The sequence below is a fragment of the Callithrix jacchus genome, chromosome 3 (assembly GCF_049354715.1).
Source record: "Callithrix jacchus isolate 240 chromosome 3, calJac240_pri, whole genome shotgun sequence".
NCBI classification, from domain to species: domain Eukaryota; kingdom Metazoa; phylum Chordata; class Mammalia; order Primates; family Cebidae; genus Callithrix; species Callithrix jacchus.
Window position 1 is genome coordinate 180,708,436 of NC_133504.1, and position 11,602 is coordinate 180,720,037.

General features: G+C 39.9%; 1 protein-coding gene across 1 annotated transcript in view; it reads left to right on the forward strand.

Annotated features, from left to right (window-relative positions):
• Positions 1-4,422, forward strand: part of RAB28 (RAB28, member RAS oncogene family) — a 303,321-nt gene extending 298,899 nt beyond the window's left edge. Inside the window, exon 7 of the mRNA XM_054253474.2 lies at positions 1,928-4,422. Within this exon, the coding sequence (XP_054109449.1) occupies positions 1,928-2,044 (117 nt within the window). The 3' untranslated portion in view covers positions 2,045-4,422. The remainder of the gene's footprint in view (positions 1-1,927) is intronic.
• The last annotated feature ends 7,180 nt before the right edge of the window (positions 4,423-11,602 follow it).

Genomic DNA, 11,602 nt, shown 5'->3' on the forward strand with positions numbered 1-11,602 from the left:
CCAGCCTGGGTGATAGAGTAGGAACTTCTTTCAAAATAAATAATAGAATAAATTTAAAAATAAAAAATACTTTCTTTTTCTTTATCAGGCAACTATCTATACCACTTCTTGTGTATCTCCTGACATAGACTCTTCAAAGGCTAAGTTGTCCTCAGGCTAAGTTCAAACTGCTGCATGTGGCCCTGAAGACTTCCTGTGCCATGGGCTCTTGCCACCATCTGGATTCTTCCCTTTCGCCTACTTCCTGCCAGGAACTCAACCTTCCCGCAGCCACCGACTATTTTCCGTTTCTCCAATGGAAGGCAGTGATTGCACTCTATCTTTTCCTCCTATCTCTGTCTTGCCCATGTTTCTTTCAGTTTGCATTAGTTTCCTGTGGCCAAAGTAACAAATTATCACAAACTTGGTGCTCAAAACAACATATATTCATTCTCTCACTGTTCTGGAATCCAGGAGTCTGAAATCAAGGTCTCCACAGGACCGTGTTTCCTCTGGAGGCCCTAGGAAATAATCAGCTGCTTGCTTCTTTCTGTTTCTGAGGCTGCTGGCATTCCTTGGCTTCTGATCACACCCTCTGCTGTATTTTCACATTGCCTTCTCCTTTTTCCATCTATTTTACAAGGATACTTGTTATCTGATAAGAGCCCACCTGGGCATCCAGGATTATCTTCTCATCTCAAGATTTTAAATTACATCTGCAAAGACCTTTTTTCCACATGTGGTCATATTTATAGGGTCCAAGGATTTGGGTGAGGGCATACCTTTTTTTTTTTTTTGGAAGGGGCGCCATTCATCTCACTACAGGCTTGGATTTTTTTTTTCATGAATCTAAATGACTTTTTTTTTCTCTGTAATGGTTAATTGACCTTTGTCATATTTGATTAAAAACATTTTTGACAGTTGGTGGTTTGTCTTTTAATTCTCTTGTGCTATACTGACTTGCAGTCCTGTGGAGATGATGCCAGACTAGGTTATTCTTGAGGTACACTACAATGCCCAGAATTAATTAAGAAGAATCTCATCCTTATGCACGTCTCTAGAATAAAGAGAATCCTATCCCTATTGTTCACAACATGTTTCCTATTTTTATATCTTTCCAGTTTTCTCACACCCTATGCTCCTCAAAGATCTAATTCTCCAAAAATTCCCCTCTCTCATCACAGAGTCTTTTTTCCCCTTTTAGAAATAGCAGGGAACTTTGAATAGGGGCTGCAATTCACTTGATAGAAAGACTTGTTATTTTTTTAGGTATGATAACATGGAGATTATGTTATGTCCTTATCAGTAGAGATGCACTCTCAAGTATTTGAAAGTAGAATTACATGATTTCTGGAATTTGCTTTTACATACTCCAGCCAAGAAAGGAGTGGTGGTGGGAATTACATAAAATAAGATCCATACAATGTAGATAAATATAGTTAGTGATTTATCGTGGGGGATCCATTATGCTTTTCTCTCTACTCTTGAAAATGTTTGAAGATATCCCTTTCTCCTGCCAACCTGTCCACAGCTTCTACTGTGCAGATTATCCTCATGTCTCCCTAACTCCTCACCCTCTGGTCTCATTCTTCTCTATCCAGTTACTCATTTTGTACCCAGAAGGCTTGGAGCAAGCAATGCTGAGCCCATTACTTCTTAAAAGGAGGTAGAAAGGAGGGGACCAAATCAGAACACAATTGCCCGAAGTCCCTTTGGCAGGCATGGGGAAGTCCATGAACATTCTCGTATTAATAATTTTTTATGTTACAATACAAATTTTTAAGCTTCACCTAGTGAAATCTATAGATCATGCCTTTTGCATCTTCAATGATTACTTCAAAGCTTGACAGGATGTTTCTTCCACAGTTCTGATATTTAATAATTTTTTGCATTTAGTTCAGATATTATGCCCTCATACTCATCGATATCTTTCTTTGATATTTTAAAGGCATTTATTCAAATCAACAGAAATTATTTGAGGACCTGCTGTATTGTTGGTGCCATAGTGCGAAGGAGGAATATAGAAATAAAGCCACAGGTCCAGACATTAAGGACGTCAATGTAGAAGGGAAGACAGACAAGAAATGAATACGCGGCATATAACGCAGTAAGCGGAAACGTGTAAGTTTGTGCACACCTCAAAACTAGCATGAAGGAGGAAAGCATTTATACCTTTACATTTATAAGGCTGATATTTGAGGCCCTGCAATTAGTTCTCTGCCTAATTTATGTTCAATGCTCATAACAACCTTTCAAGACAGATGTTATTACCATGCAGAAGAAGAAACGGAGGCTCAGGAAGGTTAAGATCTTGTCCAAGATCACAGTTAGTAAGTGGTAGATCTGAGGTCCTTTTCACAGTTTTCTTTTTTGAGTACTTGAGTTGTCACACATTTCCTTTAGTTGATATTAACGTTTAAACAGTATCCTGGGCATGGTAGCTCATTCCTATAATCCCAGCACTTTGAGAGGCTGAGGCTGGGGTAGCCCTCGAGTACAGGGATCCAAGACCACCCCGGGCAACATGGTGAAACCTTGTCTCTAAAAAAAATAGAAAATTAGCATGGCAGAGTCCAAGCTACTTGAGAGACTGAGGTGGGAGGATCCTCAAGCCCCGGAGACTTGAGGGTGCAGTGAAACTGCATTCTAGCCTGAGTGAAAGAGTGATACCTTGTATCCACCCCTACCAAAAAAACAAAAGTAAAATGAGGCCATTTAACTTTTAAACTGTTCTCTAAAGAGCAGGCTTGCTGTTTGTGTTATGTAATTCTAATCTTTTAATGTTATTTAAAAATTATTTTAAATCATTATTTTTCAGCAAACTAGATCAAAGAACCGAGCATTTAAGACCAAGGAAGACAGTGGGTTTGTCATAAATAGCTCTTATTATTTTGAGATATGTTCCATCAATACCGAGTTTATTGAGAGTTTTTATCATAAAATGGTGTTGAATTTTATCAAAGGCCTTTTCTGCATCTATTGAGATAATTACATGGTTTTTGTCATTGGTTCTGTTTATATGATGGATTATGTTTCTTGATTTGCATATGTTGAACCAGCCTTGCATCCCAGGGATGAAACTGACTTGATTATGGTGAATAAGCTTTTTGATGTGCTGCTAGATTCAGGAAGCAATGGTAACAAAATCCAAAATTGATAAATGGGATCTAATTAAACTATAGCGCTTCTGCACAGCAAAAGAAACTATCATCAGAGTGAACAAACAGCCTACAGAATAGGAGAAAATTTTTGCAATCTATCCATTTGACAAAGGGCTAATATTCAGAATCTACAAGGAACTAAAACAAATTTATAAGAACAAACAACCCCATAAAAAAGTGAGCAAAGGATATGAACAGACACTTCTCAAAAGAAGATATTTATGTGGCCAACAAACCTGGAAAAAAAGCTTATCATCACTGGTCATTAGAGAAATGCAAATTGAAACCACAGTGAGATACCATCTCAGGCCAGTTAGAATGGCGATCATTAAAGTCAGGAAACAACAGATGCTGGGGAGGATGTGGAGAAATAGGAACACTTTTACACTGTTGGTGGGAGTGTAAATTAGTTCATCCATTGTGGAAGACAGTGTGGCGATTCCTTAAGGACCTAGAAATAGAAATTCCATTTGACCTAGCAATCCCAATACTGGGTATATACCCAAAGGATTATAAATTGTTCTATTATAAAGACACATGCACATGTATGTTCACTGTGGCACTGTTTACAATAGCAAAGACTTGGAACCAACCCAAACACCCATCGATGATAGACTGGACAAGGAAAATGTGGCACATATACACCATGGAATACTATGCAGCCATAAAAAAGGATGAGTTTATGTCCTTTGCAGGGACATGGATGAAGCTGGAAACCATCATTGTCAGCAAACTGACACAAGAACAGAAAACCAAACAATGCATGTTCTCACTCATAAGTGGGAGTTGAATAATGTGAACACATAGACACAGGGGGGAACATCGTACACCAGGGCCTGCTGGAGGCTGAGTGACTGGGAAAGGAGAGCATTAGGAGAAATACCTAATATAGATAATGAATTGATGGGTGCAGCAAACCACCATGGTACGAGAATACCTATGTAACAGACCTGCACATTCTGCACATGTATCCTAGAACTTAAAGTAGTAAAAAAAGAAAAAAAAAAGTGGACCAAGGAGACAGTCTCTCTGGGATGAAAATGGGGACTTCCAAGGAAGTCATCCATCACAGTAAATTTCACATGGACTACGTATTCATCAATTTATAATACCTTGAAAACAGTCAAAAGAAATATAGGTAATTCCCTAACTTCCAGATGCATACTACTATTCTAAGCAAATAAAATAAAATAAAAGCAAAACCAGCAAACAACAGAGGAATTGCAAATGTAAAAGAACATACTAATTTACCAACATATTGACAATCTCTACATGTCAAAAACATATGCCAAGTTAAAATGCAAATGAGAGTGGGAAAAGATTTTCAATGCAATTACCAAGTTTTGATATCCTTAATACAGAGTCAGTGTTGCTCTCCAGTATACCCAGCTCCTCACGTTAACAGGGGCTAAACAAAGAATTAATTAGACCATATCCTTCTCCCAGTACATTAAACAGGATCGCCAACAGCAGTGGGAAGAAAAAGCAAATTATTAAAGGTTGGTGGCCAAATCCCTGTTAGAGAAGAAAGCTGTCTTGTATTTGGAAAAGTCATTCCTAGATCATTTAGTTCTGACAAGCTCTATTTTGTTTTCTCCTTATATTTCTATGTAATTGGTATAATCTCTGTAACAAAATGTAATACTTTACAAACCAAAAGAAATTAAACAGTTGTTCTGAAAGATTCTCTGACCACCTGATGCTGCCCACCCACATATGTCTGTGCTTGTTGTCACCCTCCTCACTATTTTCTCCTTGTCAAATTCTTGCAGGGAACAATCCAGATCGGTCTCTGTGATAACACATTTATTTTGTATTATTAGGTTGGTGCAAAAGTAATCACAGGTTTTACCATGATTTTCAATAGCACAAACCACAATACTTAGGCACCAGCCTAATACTTTTGAAGATTCTGGGAATTAATTGGGCTCAGCTGGGCAGCTCTTCTGTTTCACATGGAATTGCCTATAGTCAAAGACATCCGGAAGGTAATCCAGAGCTGGAACCTGCAGAATGGCTCATTCTGTCACTGACACCTGGTTTGGCTGTTGGCTGTGAATTCAGCTGTGACTTGTCTTCTCCATATTGGCCTCTCTGTGAAACTGTTTAGGCTTTCTCACATCATGGTGGTGGGATAAAAAGAAGGAACCTTCCCAATATGTAAACAAAAATGTTGTAAGTCTCTTAGTACTTAGACTTGCATGTTACTGTATTAGTCAGGGCTCTCCAGAGAAACAGAACCAATTGTGTGTGTGTGTGTGTGTGTGTGTGTGTGTGTGTGTCTGCCTGTGCGTGTGTGTGTACATATAAAGAAATTTATTAGAAAGAATTTGTTCATGTGATTACAGAGTCCCAAGAGCTTGTAGGCTGGAGAACCAAGAGAGCTGCTGGTGTCTTTCCAGTCCAAAGGCCAACAGGCTGGACACCCGGGAAGGGCTAATATTTCCATTAAAGTTCCAAGGCAGAATAAAACCAATGTCTCGGCTCAAGGAGTCAGGCAAGAGAAAGTCCCTCTTATGAGAAGATCAATCAGCCTTTTTGTTTAATTCCGGTCTTTAATGGATTGGATGAGACCCGCCCACATTTGAGGGGACAATCTGCTTTACTCAGTCTTCTGATTTAAATGTCAATTTCATCCAAAAAAATCCCTCATGGTAGACTCAGAATAACATCTGACCAAATGTCTGGGCACCTTGTGGGTCAGTGAAGTTGACACATAAAGTTAACCATTGTGGTTATGTAGGTCACTTCTGTCACAAGCTATCATAGCCTATGAGAAGCCCCAATTCAAAGAGACTCTACTTTGTAAGAGTCTGTGTCCTTTACCACAGAAGGGCCATGAAATCTCCATAAAATGTGGATGACTGGATCTTACCTCATACCTACTAATTTAGAATCAAGGAGATGAGGCCAAGGAATCTGCATTTTTACAAAGCTTCCTTGAGTATTATCATTTCCATCATAAAGGACTCATGTTCTGAGCAATGGGAAGCAATCTGCCTATGGATTTGAATTCTTCTCCTACCCACATTTTTCTTCAGAATTCAGACCTTTGTATCTGGCTGTACTGTCTCTGCCTTTATCTTTATCTCTGCTTTTCTTATCCCAGTGTCAGTATTGTCATCTCAACAAGAATCCACTTCGTTATACAAAAGCATGGCACTTTCTCCTGTTTATTGTTTGGCCATTTTCTCTTCAACCTTGAGAGGTTTAAAATTAACTCTTAAATCTTAGAACGTTTTATAGAAAGGTTGCAAAGATAGTATAGAGTATGCCCAAATACTCCTTACCTGTTTTTCCTCTATCTCTAGCATGTAAGCATGGTCCATCTCTCAAGACTGATCCAGTAATATAATTACTATAGTATATAGTAATTATAGACTCCAAATAAAGTCTGTAGTTTAGTGAATAGAATAGTGTAACTCACATTATACTATAATATATTCACTGTAATATATGCATATAATATATGCGAATATAGTATATAATTATAGTCACATTATATTACACTGTTCACCAAACTACAGACTTTATTTGGAGTAAACTAGTTTTTCCAGAGTGTCATTTTTTCATATTACAGGATCAAATCTAGGAAATAAATTTATTTAGTCATTATGTCTTCTCAATCACCTCCGATCTATGGCAGCTTCTCACTTTCCTTCCTTTTTCATGATCATGACAGTGTTTTTTTTTTTTTGAGACGGAGTTTCGCTCTTGTTACCCAGGCTGGAGTGTAATGGCGCGATCTCGGCTCACCGCAACCTCCTCCTCCTGGGTTCAGGCAATTCTCCTGCCTCAGTCACCTGAGTAGCTGGGATTACAGGCACGCGCCACCATGCCTAGCTATTTTTTTTTTGTATTTTTAGTAGAAATGGGGTTTCACCATGTTGACCAGGATGGTCTCGATCTCTTGACCTCGTGATCCACCCGCGTCGGCCTCCAAAAGTGCTGGGATTCCAGGCTTGAGCCACCGCGCCCAGCCGATCATGACAGTTTTGAAGACAACTGGTCAAGTGTTTTGCAGAATGCTCCTCAATTGGGGTTTGTCTATTTTTGTTTTTTAACATGATTGTTATCCAGCCATGTAAAAAATCTAATTAGGGCTTTTGTGATTAGGAGGAAGAATTCTATGGAGGTGAAATGCCCTTCTAGCAATATCATATCATATCATGTCATGTCATATCATGTCAGGAAATACATGAGGTCAAAATAAGTTATTGCTGGTGATAGTAACATTCATCACTTGGTTAAGAAGGTGCCTGCTGTGTTTCTCTACTATAAAGTTACAACTTATCTCTCTCCATATTCCATTCCTTTGAACTTGGTCAGTAAATCCAGCCACACACAAGGGGAGGTGAACTAAACTCTGCCTCATGGAGAAGAGACTATTTACATATATTATTGAGACTTACTCTGTAAGAAAGATTTGAAATAATATATATTTTGTCATTTGGCTCCAGGAATTTTCAAAATAGGGACACTGAAGAAAATGGACAATTATAGCAGTGTTGCTAAGGACAAACTGAGGTCGACTCCCTCCAACCTATACAATAATTATATACCTTTTTTCTTTACCTAGGCCAATAGGAGCTATCTCTAGGATCTATCAAAATATCCCTTGCTGGCTTGATAAAAATTATTTTCTGAATCCTAAGCGTCCCCAAGTGAGCTGCCTAAACCAGACTTTTACCGAGTGAAAAAGACCATACCACAAAAAGTACAATTGCCAGCGTTTCCATGGAAATTGGAATACAAGGGGGCAGTTTGCCTGGAGAGGTCTGTTTATTTTATTTTATTTTATTAAAACTATCAAGAATAACCCTTTGAGATGTGACATTCTGTTTTCACAAGCGCACTCAAGGTGTCAGACAGAGCCCAATTTTATATTCCTTGAAAATAGAGTGTGCTGTAGTGTTTGTCGTACTTTTCAACATGTCACTTTCAACCAATTTTATGTACAAATGGGTTACAGTCCCATGAAAATATTCAGAAAAGAGGAAACTGTTTCAAAAGGAGTATTAAGTATTACTCCATCGAAAGCCATTCAGAGTGGAAAACCTTCCCACCTGGCTTCCAACCTTCCTGGGGACCAAGGAACCAGAATATTTGTATAAAACGGCAGAGTCCCTTTTTCCAACCAGTGGTCTGAGGGGAGCCGCTTATTAAACTGGCCATTCTTCTACTCTCCTTTAGGATCATGCTTGCTTCGGTGATGTGATCTCGGAGACACTGTCAGAGGAAGAGTTGTCTCCTTCCCTGTGCAGTCTGACTTTCAGTTCTCTCTCCCTCAATATGGCTCCGGGATGCATGGGCTTGCCCCAGCCCAGATCTTCAGACCTGGGGAGAATTTATTACATTAGATTTATTGAGAACGTTGGATTACAGGGTATTCCAGGAGTCATTTCCATCTTTGAAATAACATATTCATTTAGAGTACCGAGGGCTTCTTAGATCTGTCATTTTAAAATATGTTTCCTCTCGCACCGATGCAGCTTTGATGCAACCACGTCTGAGCAGCAGGCTTTCAAGGCAGTATCAAGACAAAAAGGGGAATAATTTAAGGTGACAGGGCCAATTTTGAAACAGAGGCCCAGTGTTTCTCATTTTGAGGACTGGGCTCAAACTGAGGTACTTTGTGGCCTCTAGAGCTTGTTGGAGAGTTTCTCAAGTTTTACTCTCTACTCTCAAGAAAATGAGCCTTTCTACCGACAGCACAGATGGAATCTTTGCCCTGAGCATATTTCGCAGACTTCACATCTAGGATACCAGGTGAATTAGGTGAGGTTTTTGTTGACTTCCCTGACTTTATTTTTCCCTCTTGGCTGACTCTTTGCGTTGTAAATATTTTGTGCACTTGTATCCTGAAGTACACATGTAATTTGTACTTCAAAATAAAATGTGCCCAACATTCATCTCAATGACTTATTTATTGAAGTGAGAATTGGAAACGTCACCACGGCCAACAGTTGGAGGAATTGTGACCCAGGTAAAGTCACTCTTTCCTTCCTACACGCATTTCCTTTTTTTTTTTTTTTAAACTATCCAGGCACATCTGTGTACCACCTTAAGTAGTGGCCCCCTGAAAAGGTATGTTCAAATCCTAGCCCCCCAGTAACTGCAAATATGACCTTGTTTGGAAAAAGTGTCTTTGCAGATATAATTAAGGATCTCAAGATATGATTATTCTGGCTTAACTGAGTAGACTATAAATCTAGAGATGTGTGTCTTTATAAGAGACAGCAGAGAAGACACCAATACAGAGGAGAAGGCGAAGTGAAGATTCATGGGAAGATGGAAGCATGGACTGGATTTGTGCTTCCACAAGCTAAGGAACACCTGATATCCCCCCAAGCAAGAAGAGACAAGGAAGGATTTCTCTCAGGATCTCCAGAAGGAAGCAATACAGCCAACATCTCCATTTCAGACACCTGCTTTCAGAACTGTGAGGGAATAAGTTTCTGTTTTCAGCCACTAAGTTATGCTAATTTGTTCGGGCTGCCATGGGAACTTAGGACACCTGTGCTCTCAGCATCACTTATCACTACTGACTCTTGGGAAACCTGTTTTATTCATTTACTTTGCACTTACCATAGATGAGGCTCTGGGAGCATACATACCAATATGGGAAGTCAGTGACTTTGAGGGGCTTATACTCTGGGAATGATGGAAAAGGGAAATGGGCTTCTAATTGCCTTAATAAGCTGCATCAGACACCTGCCAATGCCTAAGCTCACCTGTGCCTCTATATCTCTTAGCCTTTCCTATGAAAGGATTTCTCAGCCTCAGCACTACTGATGTTTGAGAAGGACACATTTTTGTTTGGGGGCTGTTCTGTGCATTTTAGGACACTTAGCAGCATCCATGGCCTTTACTCACTAGAGACCAGTACGCAAGTCTCTTCTTCTCTGTTGTGGCCACCAAAAATGTATTCAGACCTTGCCACATATGTATCCCCTGGGGGAGCAAGGCTGCTCTTGGTTGAGTACCACTGGCCTGTGGCATTGCTCTACCTGGAATGCCCTCTCACCACTGACCAGCTGGCAAGCTCTTGAAGCCTTTCTTGATTCTCAAACCTTGGTGCCTCTTCTCCTTCATTCCTGTGGCACTTTGTGAGTGTCAACTTGATTGGACTGAAGGATGCAAAGTATCGATCCTGGGTGTGTCTGTGAGGGTGTGTCAAAGGAGATAAACATTTGAGTCAGTGGACTGGGGAAGGCAGACCCACCCTTAATCTGGTGAGCACCATCTGATCAGCTGCCAGCAAATATAAAGCAGGAAGAAAAAATGTTAAAAAGCCAGACTGGTCTAGCCTCCCAGCCTACATCTTTCTCCCATGCTGAATGCTTCCTGACCTCAAATATCAGATTTCAAGATCTTCAGTTTTGAGACTTGGACTGGCTCTCCTTGCTCCTCAAGCTTGCAGACAACCTATTGTGGGGCCTTGTGATCATGTAAGTTAATAATCTTCCGCATATATTTATAGATACACACACACACACACACACACACACGCACACACACACACACATTCTATTAGTTCTGTCTCTAGAGAACCCTGACTAATACAGCAGTGATCTTACTTTCTGCCTCTTTCTATCTGTACCTCCGCCTTTGTGCAGAACTTGAAGTTTTTCAAGAAGAGGAGTGTGTCTTTGCCTCTCTGTTTTCTCCTACACTTAATGTTTGTTGTGATAGAAGGAAAGATCTACCAGAATCACACTGTGAGGCCCCAGAAGGAGACAGATATTCAAGACCCAGCCACTGAGCACTTGATTACTTAAAAGGGCTTCCCCTCACACCTCAGTGTAGCCTCCTGGGGCACTGGATTGGGTCTTGTGTGGACCCAAAGGCTTCTTTTGTGCCCCTGGCCTGAGGCCAGCAATTTGAGCAGCTTGGGCAGTTTGTGAGATCTCTTTTCCCCAAGCCAGCATTCCCCAAGCTTCTTCTGTGGCTCAGTAGCCCCTTGAGATGGTCCTTGAAAAAAAGGATTTCCCTCTCAGAATTTCACACTACATGTTAGTAAAGATTAAATATTAAGATATCAGTTTCCCATTACTTAGATCAGTCTTCTAAACTTATTGGACCATGACACTTAAAGCACCTAAGAAATCTGTATGTCACAATATAAATCTAAGGAAATGTTAACTTATACCCACACTCCAATCTGATCTGTTTAAGGTGCATTGTTCTTAGATTTAAACTAACATCTAGAAGTCAAGATTTCACATAAAAAGTGTGTTCTGAGGCTTTAATTCTTTTCCTGTTCGATATGAATTGTCTGTAACTGAATGGTATCTGCTAAGTTGACATGAGAAAAGGGTTCTCTGGGTCATCTAAATTCCCAGCATTCCCATTAATTTATCTCCTGACAGATGCCTCTTATTACATACTATACTCTCATTTTTGCTGTAAGCCTGAGGTACTGCTGTCTTGGCAATGGAGACAGAGGCTTGGAGGCTGTA